The sequence below is a fragment of the Antechinus flavipes genome, chromosome 3, assembly GCF_016432865.1.
Source record: "Antechinus flavipes isolate AdamAnt ecotype Samford, QLD, Australia chromosome 3, AdamAnt_v2, whole genome shotgun sequence".
In the NCBI taxonomy this organism is placed as follows: Eukaryota; Metazoa; Chordata; class Mammalia; order Dasyuromorphia; family Dasyuridae; genus Antechinus; species Antechinus flavipes.
Window position 1 is genome coordinate 626,631,685 of NC_067400.1, and position 15,437 is coordinate 626,647,121.

General features: G+C 41.3%; 1 protein-coding gene across 1 annotated transcript; it reads left to right on the top strand.

Annotated features, from left to right (window-relative positions):
- The first annotated feature begins 240 nt into the window (after nucleotides 1–240).
- Nucleotides 241–15,197, top strand: LOC127556648 (zinc finger protein 665-like). Its single transcript, XM_051989921.1, has 4 exons — nucleotides 241–1,777; nucleotides 6,592–6,718; nucleotides 7,766–7,861; nucleotides 12,288–15,197. Exons 1-4 carry the CDS (start codon nucleotides 1,376–1,378, stop codon nucleotides 14,594–14,596), a joined length of 2,934 nt encoding a protein of 977 aa, XP_051845881.1. The 5' UTR covers nucleotides 241–1,375; the 3' UTR covers nucleotides 14,597–15,197.
- The last annotated feature ends 240 nt before the right edge of the window (nucleotides 15,198–15,437 follow it).

Here is a 15,437-nt window from a genome sequence, read left to right on the forward strand (position 1 = left end):
TCTGCCAGTCTGATTTTAGTGCAGGAGGCAGGAAAACTACCATGAGGATGGTCAAAGATAGAATGTCTATCTTCCAGTCCTTCTTAGCCCTTCTATATTTTATGGGAACTACATCATTACAGCATACTGATTGTGTGTGAACTTAGAGAACCATTATATCACCATACTAAGTTATATATATATGTGTGTGTGTGTGTGTGTGAATTAGAGAACCATTATCTCATCAATTCCACTTAGTTAACACCTTGTTTCAAGTATACTCCCCCAAAGTTCTGCCCTTTACAGTATTTGCTTCTGTGTTTGCTCCTGGCTCAGAAGATAGTCTAAGGTTTCTCCTTCCTTGTGGAACCTGAATCAGTGAGGTAGAGTCTCTTCCTCAGTCTGCCCTAGAACTGTGACCCAGAACCAGGTTCGGAGAGACAGAGCTGCTGATTGGCACCTAGCCGACACCACTTTTCACACAAAATAAATACAACATGGTTTTGAGAGTTGAGATGGAAGCGCTGGTAGTCAAGGGGAGCAGGACAGTCCTGGATAGAAGAAAGCTTTAAGCTGAGCTTTGAAAGTAAGGCTTGCTGCGGCAGCAATAAGGAGCCAGCGAATTCCAGACCCGGAGGGCAGACAATCTTGGGCAAAGGGATGGGGCTGACAGATGGACCCTCTGGGTGCGCTTCACACGGGGAACAGTAGGCAGGTCAGTGTGGCGCTCGGTGTGTGAAATGGACAATGAGCAGATTAGTTTAGAGAGGTGGGCTGCAGGAGACGGTGAAGAGCATCAACAGCCAAAGGATTTTGTCTTTCGCCTGAGCGATCTCAGAGGGCACAGCCGGTGGCGTTTTGGGCATGGGAGAGACTAGGTTTAGACGAGCTCTGAGCCCAGTTTAGCAGTCGTAGGGAGAGGGAGACCGAGACTATTGCGGTAGTTCAGAGGAGATAAAGCTTCGGGTGAGGAGGTTTGTGGGGTAAATAGGAGAGAAAGATAGGGCCAAAGTGCCCAGGGGAGAGAAAGTAAAAGGGTGGAGGGCGATTCCAAAGGGATGGTTGCGCGCTGGCTGGAAAGGCATCGTAATGGAGTGGGGATGTAGCCAATGGAGCCTGACCAGGGACTCCCCGCGCAAGGTCATGAGGCTTAGAATGCACGAGGCTGGACACTTGCACTCCCTGGGCTGCCAGGAGTCATCTCGCCCCACTCCTCGTCCTTCTTCCCGCCACGTGCTCGGGGTTTGGCTGGAGCTGGGAAGGGGTTGGGAATGGGGCCAGCTCTTCCCACCAGGAGCCACAGAAACCAGCGCGGACAGAGAAGAGTTGGCAATGTAGGGCCAAGGCACAGTCCTTTGAGAAAGCTGCTCCTTCAGAGCATGAGCCTTACTCTCCCATGGCCTCTGAACTACGTTTCCCAGAAGTCTCTGTTCTGCTCTCCTGCGCGACGCGCGCAGTTGCCATGGAGACGGTCGCGTTCAGTCAGAAAATACCTGGAGGGGCATTTCCGCTTCCTGGGGGTCTTTGTTCGCGTCTGAGGGTCCCCGGGAGCAGTAGGACCCCCAGAGCGGGGCGACGGGTCTGTGAGGCCGCCCTTCGGGGCCTCGGGCGGTTCTGTCGGGCTCCTCAGGTCCGCGGAGCATCAGGCCGCCGGGACATTGAGCAGCCGAGACATTGGGCAGCCGAGGCCGAGGCCCCTCCTCTCGCTGGCGCTGTGCCCGCCCCCTACGCGTCTTTCCGGGAGGGGAGCATCTCGGGGAAGGCCATGGGCCCCGGCATCCCCGCGGCTGGCTTCCAGGTGAGGTGAAGTGTCACGCGCGCCCCCGGGCTGCCGCGACCCCATTCCTCCCAATCCTTCTGCCAAAGATCGCAGCAGAGGGAGGGCGGCGAGCACTGCGTAAGCGCCTTCTGTGCGGCGGCCGCCGCGGACTCGTGGACCGGCCCCTCGCTCGAGGGCTCACAGCTCAGGGCTGAAGACAACACGTCAACAATGACAAAGTTAAACGAGTATTAAGTAGCCGGCACTGCCCTGTACAAAGGTCAACTCTTGGTACCGTTATTTGCTCCATTTTGCAGATGAGCAAACGGAGGTGCCCCTCCACACTGCCCGCCCCAAACTCATAGAAACCAGATAAAAGCAGGACGCAGGAAAGTTCATCTCCAAGGGGTGCTGCAGCACCCAGACAAGGGGAGCCGCCTCCGCGCTGTCAGCTGGGCTTTGTGGCCGTGCTTTTTAAGGGTTGCTGGAGTGCCAGGGTGGGAGCGGGGCTGCATTCTGGAAAGGTTCTCGGGGTGAGCGGGGTCTGTTAGCCGAGGAGGGAAGTGGCGAGTCACCTTTGGGAAGCAGCAGTAAGGAGATTGCGCAGTCACCGCCTGTGCAAGAGCGGGCGCCCTTCACCCTTGGCGTTGGCAGCAAGGACTTTGCTGGAAGTCAATAGGTGGCAAGCCAAGCCAAGGACAAGGTGTCTCCCAAGGGATCACCTCATTGTTCTCTACACTCCCGTGCAAGGAAGCCAAATTTCCGGAACTCAAGAAGGGATTGGGTCCAAGAAAAAGATGGATGGGGCTGGGATCATAATGAGTTTAGGCACTGGAGAGGAAAGAAAGACTCGGGTCTAGCCTGTTCTGAGATTTAACGGAGGAAGGGTAGTGAGGATCGCGTGATTTTTTCATTTGAAAAGTGTTTCTTCTACAGATTTTTTTCCCCCTTGCTTTGAGCTTGGATGAATAAACAGGCATTGCAAGGGAGAGCCAGTAGGATGTAACATGCTTAGAGTGAGGCCTCCTTAAAAAACAAAAACCTTTAAAAACTATTTTCGATGGCTTCTGTTATTTTATCAGAGACATTTCCAAATATCCCATCCTTCTTTGTGGCAATAACACACTACACCGAAATCTTTTGCATAAATCATTCTGATCGTTTAGTCCTTCACTTCTCTACCATAAGGGGACAAAACATATTTAATTTTATTATCTGATTTCTAGAATCAACCAATGAATGATGGCAGTAATAGCACAGAAACCTTGTCTAACAGGCAGCAAAATATAGTCCTCCACTTCCCTGCCATGAAGGGAGAAAGTATATTTTATTATCTGATTTCTAGAATCAACCAATGAATGATGGTAGTAATAGCACAGAAACCTTGTCTAAAGTGCAGCAAAATATAGTCCTCCACTTCCCTGCCATGAAGGGAGAAGGTATATTTTATTATTTGATTTCTAGAATCAACCAATGAATGATGGCAGTAATAGCACAGAAACCTTGTCTAACATGCAGCAAAATATAGTCCTCCACTTCCCTGCCATGAAGGGAGAAGGTATATTTTATTATCTGATAGCCAGGACAGTCTTTAGTTTTTTCAGTTGTTCAGAATTCAGTTTCCTTTTAATGTTCTTTGACATCACCGTAATCGCTGTACATGTCACTTTCTGATTTCTACTTATTTCACTTTAATGGAGAATTTATATACATTTTCATAAATTTCCCCACATTTCTCAATTCCTCATGTTCATAATTTCTTTCCATGTGATACGTTTATATACTGTAGCTTTAAAAAAAAACATCTCCCCAATAGTTCTTTGCTACTTTGTTAGTGATTTTTAAAGTCTGACCATGGAAACCAAACCATGCCGATAGATGTAATTAGGAGGACTGATATTTTCATTGAATTGTATTGGGGAAAGGTCACTGAGGGAATGGAGTTGTTACTGAGCAAGCAGAAATGGAGAGTAGAGATGATCGATCAGTAAGGAAATTCAGGTAGGAAATAGGGACTTTCCATTTGAGATAAATCAAAGTGAAATACTGACAGGTAGCAATAAAGTCCAGTTTGTAGACATCTTGTCTGATAATAATTGAACATGGAGGATGTATGATGATCACAGATGTTGATAACAGTTTTGACTTTATATTTTTGCCTTATGAATGTTGAAGGCAACAAGTATGATAGGAAGGGGCTGGATGGGAAGGTAAAATGTGAGATACTGAAGTCATCAAGGAAAGTCTGAGGGGCTTCTGGGAAATGGGAGGTAATGGCAAAAATGATGTCACTTGAGGTATTCCCTCTGAGGAATACTTAACACATAGGTTTGGGTTTTGGCTCCTCAAATGATTTTATCTTGAAGGCTAGAGGAAATTGGCTGGTTCTCTGCCACTAACTTAGAGAAATGTTTGTGAGTTGGAGGGTGAGGTTTTGGATGGCATTAATGGGGAGGGAAGTTACTAATTTGCAGAAGCTGTTAGCCTGGGTACAGATAAGAGTCAAGAGTGTCATCAGTTCAGTGTTTGAGCTTCTACACCCAGATGGAATATAGACCCCCATCAAAGCAACTGGATCACCAAGTATCATTTTTTTAAATTTAATTTTATTTTATAATAACTTTATATTGACAGAATCCATGCCAGGGTAATTTTTTTTTTAACAACATTATCCCTTGAACTCGCTTCTGTTCTAATTTTTCCCCTCCCTCCCTCCACCCCCTCCCCTAGATGGCAAGCAGTCCTATATATGTTAGATATGTTGCAGTATCTCCTAGATACAATATATGTTTGCAGAACTGAACAGTTCTCTTGTTGCACAGGGAGAATTCGATTCAGAAAGTAAAAATAACCCAGGAAGAAAAACAAAAATGTAAATAGTTCACATTCGTTTCCCAGCGTTCTTTCTTTGGGTGTAGCTGCTTCTGTCCATCATTTATCAATTGAAACTGAGTCTTTGTCAAAGAAATCCACTTCCATCAGAATACATCCTCATACAATATCGTTGTCGAAGTGTATAATGATCTCCTGGTTCTGCTCATTTCACTTAGCAACCAAGTATCATTTTGAGTCACCATTTTTTAGTATGATAAGTCTCAAAGAGATCTGGGTGGAAGTGTCACCAACTCTGAACCAGAGAGATAAACTACAAATGAGGAGAGGACTCAAAACATGAATTGATTGATCCCCGATGGAGACAAGAGGAGAGGATCAATGATGCCTGTTGACAGGAATGAAAGTCTAGAAGTGGTAAAGGGCACATTAATTAATGCCAGAGGGGTGAAGAGTTTGGATTTCTTTAGTTTCCCAATTTTTTAGGGTAGGTATCATATTTTGCCAAAAGTTTTTCCCTAGAGATAATTTCCCTTCCTTCCCTCCTAGCAGACATTCAGATGTTCATAGGCCCTTTGACTACCTAAATTCTGTTTGTTCTCATTTAGCTTCAATTAAGCCAATAGATTCAAACATTTAAAGGGCCTTGTATAATGGCATATCAGGATTTGAGTAGCACAATTTTCTGATATATCTTTGTTTTTTCCTTATTGTGGAAAATACTGTTAAGTTAGGGGATCCCAGTGTAGCTAAAAATGTAGTTAATGCAAAGTATACCCGAATGCATACTATTTTCTCGAGTCAGCCAATTTCAGATTTCTGCTAAAAGATTGATAATTTCTCATCACCAAATAATGCTATTTAATGTTTGTCCTTAATTCTTTGGGCTGTTATTGGCATCCAGAACCTGCTTATTTCAGGTGACCAGTTCTGACAGACGGTATATTCTGAGAGGGTTTTTATTCTCAAACAGTGTATCCACAAGCAGGAGAACTTGATCTGTTTTTCTTCATTCCCTTCAGTAAACTATTTGGATTTTAAAGGGACTTGTTGGATTATAGTGTGTTTTATTTCCCAGACGTTAAGAAATCTGTTGGCTCAGAAATATTGAGTATCTCTGTCTGACAGGAAAGACCTGGCCTCTGGCCAGAGGCAGAGACCCTTACCTGTCCCAACAGAGAAGCCAATGCCAGACTAAGAAATGTTGTACTAAACTCCAGTATTATTGGTAGGAAGCAAGAATGCTTAATCTTTTTGTAAAGTGGGGAAATTGAGAGATTTTCACCCTGTCCTTAATTCCTTTCAAGGGATTTATCCCAGGAAGCTTCTATCATTGGGATTTTCCCTAGTTTATATTCTGAACTATTTGAATAATGTAAAGAAAATCCAATTTTGTTTTGTATCTCTGTGGATTTGGTCTTTTGTACTAGGCCCGGTATCCTTTTATGTTTTTAGGAGGTAAAGGAGATAAGAAGGAGATGATTTGGGATTCTCTTGAGTAGAATAATAGTCAAAGTGACTTGGAATATAGATCACTGAACTGTTTCCAATTAAGTTTCTAAACGCCTTTTGTTGAAATAACAGCTTCCATTGCCTCTATTGGCTCTGATTTCTATTACCATGAAAACATTTGGGGGAGGAGTCCTTCTTGGCTTATGGCTTGGGAATGAAGCACTATTCCAGTAATAAGGCAAAGATTACTCAGCAAACCGAATCAAAGCTTGACAACTTTTGTATAAGCACGACTCTTTATTAGGTTCTAAACTAAGGGTGAGACATATAACTCCTTTGGGTTTTACTTGAAGAAGCATTACCCAAGAATGATGTCGAGGGGCTAAGCAGGAGGATCACCATGCTGTAGATTCGAATAGAAAGTGAGATGCATAACAGGGATGCAGTAAATATTTGCCTTGAGCTACATCTTGAGAGATGCTTTCTGTACAATCAGCTAACTTCAGGGCTCCCCCAAGGTCCTTGTGAGAGAGGATCCTGGGTGAGCAGGAACATGTTTGATGTTTCAGGAGTCAGTGACTTTCAAGGATGTGGCTGTGGAGTTCACCTGGGAGGAGTGGAAGCACCTGGATCCTTCTCAGAGGAACCTGTTCAGGGATGTGATGCTGGAGAACTACGGGAACCTCGTCTCCCTGGGTAAAGACAGCTTTCCTTTTTAGCTTAGAAGCTTCTCATTGGGACAGCTCATTATTTGCTTTTACCAGTGACTGGGATGCCTGAAAGACATGGCAGAAATAAAGGAGAAAACTCTGATCCCACGGCTCTGAAGGAAATAGGATCATGCATAGACTTAGAAGTGGAAGAGACCCAGGGGAACTCTAATTTAACCCTTTGGTCCTAACAGTGATACAGTCACTGAGAAACAAGAAGTAAAATGCAAAGGCCATTCTCCTGACCCTAAATCCAGGAGTTTTCAGCTCGTCTCTCTTCTCTTTCCTTGCTGTTTGTGATCAGTACATGATCCAAGTGGAGTGTGATCCATGCTATTGGTCATAATTAGACCGTGGTTAATTTTTGTGAGAGAAGAGAGAAAGGCTCCTAGTTGTGGGACAGAGACTCAGTGATGGACTCTTAGGATTGAGAATCTCTGGACAAGAGCCAATAGAAAAACAAGAGATGAGTCCTAGAATAAACAGGGTATGATGGGACTAAGAGTTCAGGAAAAGAAATCGGCCTAAGCAGGAAGAATGATCATTTTTTCCTCTGTGGAAGTCCTCAACTTGGGGAGCTCAGGGATAGGGCTTCAGGAGCTGTTCCCAGGTTGCAAGATCTTTTCTTTATGTAACTAGAAATGGGTAACTTGTTCCTGCCTCAAGGTGGCCCCTTCTCCATTCTTTGTTCTACAAGGTCAGAGATTTTGTATCAAAATACCAGATTAAGTGCTGGAAAATGTACAGGATTCCTGCCTTATATGTGCACGTGTTCTTTTTTTGAGTCCAAAATCACTCTGTGATCCACCTCTCATATTGAACTATTACTATACTATAATAGTGGAGTCGCAAGAGGGTCTTTAAGAATGGGATCCCCACAGGCTATATTTTTATTGTCCAGGGGTGCTACTCTATACGTACTAGTATCAGTCCTGAGCGTCTTTCAGAAGTCCTTACTTCTGTCTTCCTAGTGTACTTAGTTCCTAGAGCTAGAAATGAATTCTGACCTGGCCCATTTCTTTCCTCTGAGTAGGGCTTGCGGTTACCAAGCCAGATGTTATCTTCCAGTTGGAGAGAGGAGATGCGCCCTGGATGCTTGAGATAGAAGTCCCTAGAAGCACCCCTACAGGTGAGTGAGTTCAGATGGGAGTCACTGCAAGGAAGGACCGAGCCATTCATTTGGTGAGGCAGGAAAAGGAAGGAATGTTTTTTTTTTTTTTAAATAACTTTTTATTAACAGAACCCATGCCAGGGTAATTTTTTACAGCATTATCCCTTGCATTCACTTCTGTTCCAATTTTTCCCCTCTCTCCCTCCACTCCCTCCCCCAGATGGCAAGCAGTCCTTTACATGCTGAATAGGTTACAGTATATCCTAGATACAATATATGTGTGCAGAACCGAACAGTTTTCTTGTTGCACAGGGAGAATTGGATTCAGAAGGTAAAAATAACCCGGGAAGAAAAACAAAAATGCAAGCAGTTTCTATTCATTTCCCAGTGTTCTTTCTTTGGGTGTAGCTGCTTCTATCCATGGGAAGAAATGTTTTTGAAACATTTGACTGACTCCTCCCCAAGGAGGTCTGACCCTGTCCAGGTTAAGCTTTCTCACATTCATTCATTTTCGTGTCAACAACTTAGTTTCTATAGGATCAAGAATAACATTTTCCTACATCTAAATTCTTTCTCAACTCAGGTCAGCAGACAAGCATTAAACTGCTGCTGTGTGCTGGGGATGCAAAATCAAAAATGGATTTTTCTATCACTGTGGGACTCAGTTTGTACACAGACCTCTTGAGGAGAAAGTAAGCATGGCCAGGGAGGAGGTGGGGGGTGGACAGTAGAAGCTGAAGCTTCATACAAGAGCTGAGCTTAACCTTGATAGAAGCAACGGATTCTGAGAGATGGGGTGAGAAGGCAGGAAAATCCCATAAAGCAATGTAGCTGAATAGTGTAGAGTATGTGAGAGGGAATAATGGAAAATAAGGCTAGAAAGGCAGGTGGGAAGCTACTCTTCAGGAACTTGAAATTTCATCCTGAAGCTTGTTTACTTTAGCAGTGATATGAAGGCAGTGGCCTGTGTTTCAGGAAGATCAGTGCAGAGGCTGGGGTGGTCCAGCCAAGATGGGAGGAGAATCTGAGATAGGGTCGGACCTGTGGAGCTGCAGAAAAGGGGAAGAGATATGGATATGAGTGTGGGCCATGGGGAGAGGATCCTTGATCTAGAGCTGGGAGGTCATTTTTAAGTATAATACCCTCATTTTATAGATAAGGAAGGGGAAGCTCAGAGACAGGGGATGGACTTTCCCCAAGCTCATAGAGGGAATAAGTGGGAGAGCTAGGTTTGGAGATCTTCTGCATCCAAATCCAGCTGTCTTTCTGTTGTTGTTTAGTTATTTAGTTAAGTCTGGCTCTTCATGACTCCATTTTCTTGGCGTGGTTTGCCACTTTCTTCTCCATTGTGTTCCCATTTTACAATTGAAGAACTGAGGTAAATAGGAGTTAAGTCACTTGCCCAGGCACAACCAATAGGTGTCTGAAGCTGGATTTGAACTCAAGTCTTCCTCGTTTGAAGCTCAGACTATCCACTATATCCCTCTGCTTTCCTCTCTTAATTCCCCTCAATAAAAGTCAAAATAGCTCTTGGTTTGCTAATCTGGGTGAATCACACAGAGGAGACATCTCATCCAGGGGATGGCTTTTTGAGAGAAGCTGCACATTTTCCCTCCTGGCATTAAGAATCTCGCTCTCTCTGGCTTCCCGCCCACAGGAACAGCATTGTGCACCTCTCTGCCTCAGTTTCCTCCTTCACAAAATGAGGACTTAATAGCTCTGTCCTTTTTCAGGATCCTTTCATCTTGTTCCCTTTGTGCACTTTGTGTTCCAACCAGTGCAGTCAACTTGCTGTGACCTGAATTTGGCATTCTCCTTGTGCCTCTGCTTTTATTGTAATCCGTACCTGGCCTGAATTAACTCCTCATCTCAAAACCTTAGACTCATCCCTAGGAAACTTCAAAGCTTATTTGAGGTAGCATTTCCTCTAGTAAACCTTTCCTGGTTTCCCAAGTAATTAGTTCTTTCTCTTAACTCTTTGCCATCATCATCATAATATATTATATAAATATATAATTGTATGTTTGATATATATAATATAATTATTATGACGATTGAGATATATGTACATATATAATAATAAGAGTATGCCATCTGTGGCTGTTTCTAAATCACTATTAATTGTAAAATTAATTGTATTAATTATAAAAGGACCAAGCACATATCTGGATTATTCCTTCCAAGTTGACTCTGAACTTTAATGGGATTATTTTTTAGATCTGACTTTTAAACCAGTTCAGAGTCATGTTAATAGTGATGATGATGATGATATTGATAACTAGCATTAGTATAAGTGCTTTAAAATTTTCAGAGTGCTTTTAAAAATATCATCTCTTTATCCTCACAACAGGGAGATAAATGGTATTACCTCGGTGTTATAGATAGGGAAACTGAGGCAGAATTATGCTAAGTAACTTGAATGTATCAAGTACAGCCAGGTTTTCTCTCAGGCATCTATACGCCCCTTTGCTCCCTTAGCAATTTTTGTCCTGTCATTTCCAGTTCAAAGAACATTTCTCCTTGGCAGAAAAAACAGAAGCAAGATAAGAGTTGAGGACCTTTGTCTTCCTTCTGTGGTCAGTTGTCATTGTCTTATTCATCCCACAGTATGCTTCTACTCTTCTTTCCTCCTAATATGCTTTTGACAATTTGTTTTGTAACCCTTAATTTGCCTTCTGCCCCTCCACTCATTCTGATCTTCAGTACTCCTGGCACTGGTTTTTTTTTTTTTTAAATCTTTTTAAGAATTTTTCAATAGTGTTTTATTTTTCCAAATATATGTAAAAATAGTTGTCAACATCCATTGTGTCATTCATATTTGTCATGTTATGCATGAAAAATCACACCAAACAAGAAAAAAAAAGGGACAAAAAAATAAGCAAACAAACAGTAAAAATAGTATGCTCCAATCCACATTCAGTCTCTATTATTCTTTCTTTGGAGACAGATGGCATTTTCCATCCCAGGCCTTTGGAAATTTTCCTGGTATTTTTATAGAACCGTGTCTTAGTCATCCTGTTACCTGCCTTTGCTTTCATCTTTTGCACATTTCTTTTTTCAAATGTAAGTTACTTTATAATTTCTCTGCATATTTACATCAGTTTTTCAAGAAAAATCCTGTTTTTCTTCCTTGTTGGAATTGTTTTTCTTTATTTACTGAAACTCCCATCATTGACGGTGTTGTTGTTCCTTCATTCTCAGAGAGAACCAGATGTTAGTCCAACTAAAGATAATACTGCAGTAGAAAGAGTTGAATGGAACCTTAATTTGTTTTATTATCTTTACATAACAGTCTCTCCCCATATTGCTAGAATTCCCTCTTACCGCAAACAAATCTGTGACATCATTTGAAACTTCCTTTCAGTAATATGTCATATCCTGTTTTGGGTGAGTCTAGAAGCTTTCCTCACTTTTTCTGACACTGCAAATATATCCCTGAAGTATCCTGTCCATCGGTCATGTTATTAACCCATCTTTTCTTCCTAGTATTATGGTTCCTTAATGATGTTCTTTCTTCCTATTCTTCTTGGGAGCTCCTCAGTTCTCTGGATCCTGCTCCTACCCACCTTATGCCTCAGAGTAATCCAGCTTTATTTCTTTGGACAAAGTGGTGTCGCATTTTTACTGCCGTCTAGAAACACTGGTAGAATGTTAATCATCAAAAGGTGGGGCCTTTGTTTACATAGGAAGATTGGAGTTAGTAAAAACCTTTGCAGTTATCCAAAGACATGCATATGTATAGGTACATTATATTGGACAAACCAATATGGATTACATATTGGAAACTGGCTGGCAGACGGTTTTCAACACTTGTTTTTCCTATGTGGCTGGACAGGCCAGACTCCAGCATATGAAGCATGCTGTGCCCCCGTTTTTGTCAGAGGACTAATGGAGAGTTCAGTGTGCAGAATGAGACGCAAATTTTTGGACACAACCAAATATAGAAATGTGTGTGGTTTGATTGAATATTTCAACAAGGTTTTTGTTTTATTTTTCCACTGAAGTGTAGGAGACAGAGGGAGAGGAACCTAACAATAGAATTGTTTTTTAAAAAAGAAAGGAAAAAAGAGCCATTGAAGCACTTTTAAAAAGTAGGTAAAAGAACAGATGGAAAGCTAGAAGGAAAAACAGATAAGTAAGACAACTTCAAGTTACAGTTTGAATTTATTTTATATTCAAAAAAAGAAAAAGCAAACTGCTTATAATAGAGATTCACAGTTTCAAATATAATCCTCTTTCTGTTTGACTTTCTACATGGAAATACTTATTTCATTTGGTGTTTGTTGGAAGGTCAGAATAAAACAAATTAGTCCAATATTTGTTCTACAGTTTTAAAATTTCAGGTCATTCTGTAATAGATGAGACAGAATCCAGGAGTTACTATAAAAGCAATTGACTTTCTTCTAGCACAGAAAGTATTGACTTTTTTTTTTCTTTCTTTCAGAATGCCTTCATCTGGAGTCAAGGTGGAAAACAACAGAGACTATTGCAATCCAAGGCATTTCTTTAGGGAAGTTATCTGAAAAAAGAATCCAGAATGGACCATGGGATTCTGTGTTAGGAGAAGGTTGGGAATGTGCTTTTAGACTGGAGCAAGAGAAGGCCAACTATGAAAAGCAATCCCAGCAAGTGACAATCCCTCATAAAAAAACTTCTGATGTTTATACCAATGAATGTAATATGTTGGGAACAGGTTTCAGTCTGAGGTCCATCCTGATTTCACAGCATCAAGAGCATAGGAGGAAAAATATTCATAAATGTAACATACATGGAATAAACTTTAAACAATGTTCAGAAAAATGTAAGCATAATAATATTTTTTCTGAGACACTTTGCAAATATAAATATAGGAAGGCAGACGATTGTGATTCAGATCTTACTCAAAATGATAGAAAATACACTGAAAAAAAATCGTGTGAAGGTGGCAAAGTGTTGAGTAGCAATGTAGCCCTTACAAATCAGATTATTCCAGTTGCATCGAAATCTTTTCAGTATAAAACATGTGGGAAAGACTCTAGCTGTACATCTCTTCTTCTCTATCAAGAACTTCACACTGAAGAGGAACCCTTTGCATGTAAAGAATGGGAAAAATCCTTTAACTGGCATGGACAACTTACTGAACATAAAAGAGTTCATACTGGAGAAAAACCCTTTGAATGTAACAAATGTGGGAAATCATTTACCTGGAGAGGACAGCTTACTATACATAAAAGAATTCATACCGGAGAGAAGCCCTTCGTATGCAATGAATGTGGAAAATCCTTTAATCAAGGTGGAAAGCTTTCTGAACACAAGAGAATTCATAGTGGAGAGAAACCCTTCCCTTGCAATGAATGTGGGAAATCTTTTAATCGGCGTAAAGCACTCATTATCCATAGGAGGATTCATACGGGAGAGAAACCCTTTGGTTGTAGTGAGTGTGGAAAATTCTTCAACCAGAGGGGACATCTTACTGGGCATAAGAAAATTCATACTGGAGAAAAACCCTTTGAATGTAACGAATGTGGAAAATTCTTCAGGCGAAGACGACACCTTACTAGACATATGGTGATTCATACGGGAGAGAAACCCTTTCAGTGTAACGAATGTGGGAAAGCCTTTAATGAATGTGGAAAGCTTACTGAACACAAGAGAATTCACACAGGAGAAAAGCCCTTTGAGTGCACTGATTGTGGGAAATCCTTTAATTCAAATGGACAACTTACTACACACAGAAGAATTCATACTGGAGAGAAACCTTTTGTGTGTAATGAATGTGGGAAATCTTTTAGATGGTGTCGAGATCTTAATGAACATAAGAGGATTCATACTGGAGAGAAACCCTTTCAGTGTAATGAATGTGGAAAGTCCTTTAATCGTCGAAAAGCACTTATTGTACATAGAAGGATTCACACTGGAGAAAAGCCCTTTGAATGTAGTGAATGTGGAAAATTCTTCAATCAGCGTGGAAATCTTACTGAACATAAGAGAATTCATACTGGAGAAAAGCCTTTTGAATGTAATGAATGTGGGAAATCATTTAACTGGAGAGGGCAGCTTACTATACATAAGAGAATCCATACTGGAGAGAAACCTTTTGTATGCAATGAATGTGGAAAATCCTTTAATCAGTGTGGAAAACTTACTGAACACAAGCGAATTCATACTGGAGAAAAACCATTTGAATGTAATGAATGTGGAAAATCCTTTAACTGGAGTGGACAGCTTACTACACATAAAAGAGTTCACACTGGAGAGAAACCCTTTGAATGTAATGAATGTGGGAAATCTTTTAGCAGGAGTGCATCCCTTACTAAACATAAAAGAATCCATACTGGCGAGAAACCCTTTGAATGTACTGAGTGTGGGAAATTCTTTAACTGTCATGCACACCTTACTGAACACAAGAGAATTCATACTGGGGAAAAACCCTTTGAATGTAATGATTGTGGGGTCTCCTTTAGGTGGAGAGGACAACTCACTAGACATAAGAGGATTCATACTGGAGAAAAACCCTTTGAGTGCAATGCATGTGGAAAATTCTTTAATCAGCGTGGAAACCTTACCGAACATGAGAGAATTCACACTGGAGAGAAACCCTTTGAATGTAGTGAATGTGGAAAATCCTTTAAACAGCGAGGAAACCTTACAGACCATAAGAGAATTCATACGGGAGAAAAGCCCTTTGAATGTAATCAATGTGGCAAATCCTTTAATCGTCGTGGAAAGCTTACTGACCACAAGAGGATTCATACTGGAGAGAAACCTCTTTGACATGAATGTGGGAATTACTTTCCTGATAGAGCAGTGCTTGGCGACATTAGAGAATTCATGTTGCAGAGAAATCCTTGAGTGTAATGAAGGTGGATAATTCTTTCATTGGCAAGGATAGCTTACTAGCACAAGAAAAGTCATTCAAAAAGAAACATGTTGATTGTAGTGGAAAATCCTTTAACCAAAGTGGACAGTTATACATGAAATTCATACTGAATTAAAGCCATTAGAATGTTAATGCAGACTGTCCTTTAGCTGATAGAAGATCTTATTGAGCATGAGAATTCATGCTAGGGAGAAAGTTTTTGCAGAGCATAGCAGCTTGACTTGTTTATCAATCACCTTGAAATGAACACATCATACTGTATTTTTAATTTCTCTGAAAAAAAAAGACACATACTTCATGTCACCAATTTTTCTTTTCTGCTTAAATTTGTTTCCAAGGAATCAGCTCCCCTCTATCTCTAGCTTCTCCTCTGTAGATATGAAAAATATCTACTTCTTTCTCTGAGTTTCAAAATCTCCCTTAACTAATTTTTTTTCAGGGCCAATTAAGTAATATTTGATCTTAAATCCATAATAAAGGCCCAACTTGAGATCACTTCTCCAGCTATATTTCTCTTTCCTGTTGTGAACTACTCTCAATGGAAAAAAAAAGAAAAACTACCAACGCTTTTTTGTTGAGAATGAGTCCACTTGAGATATGGGGCTGAGCTGAATGGGCACATTACTGGTTGATTTTAATGGTGGGCTCTCTGTACTCTAGATGATTAGGAACCATGGGTTTAGGGAATGCATAGCTCTTTTGGGTGACAGTCCAGATCTTATAGTGAACTGTTCT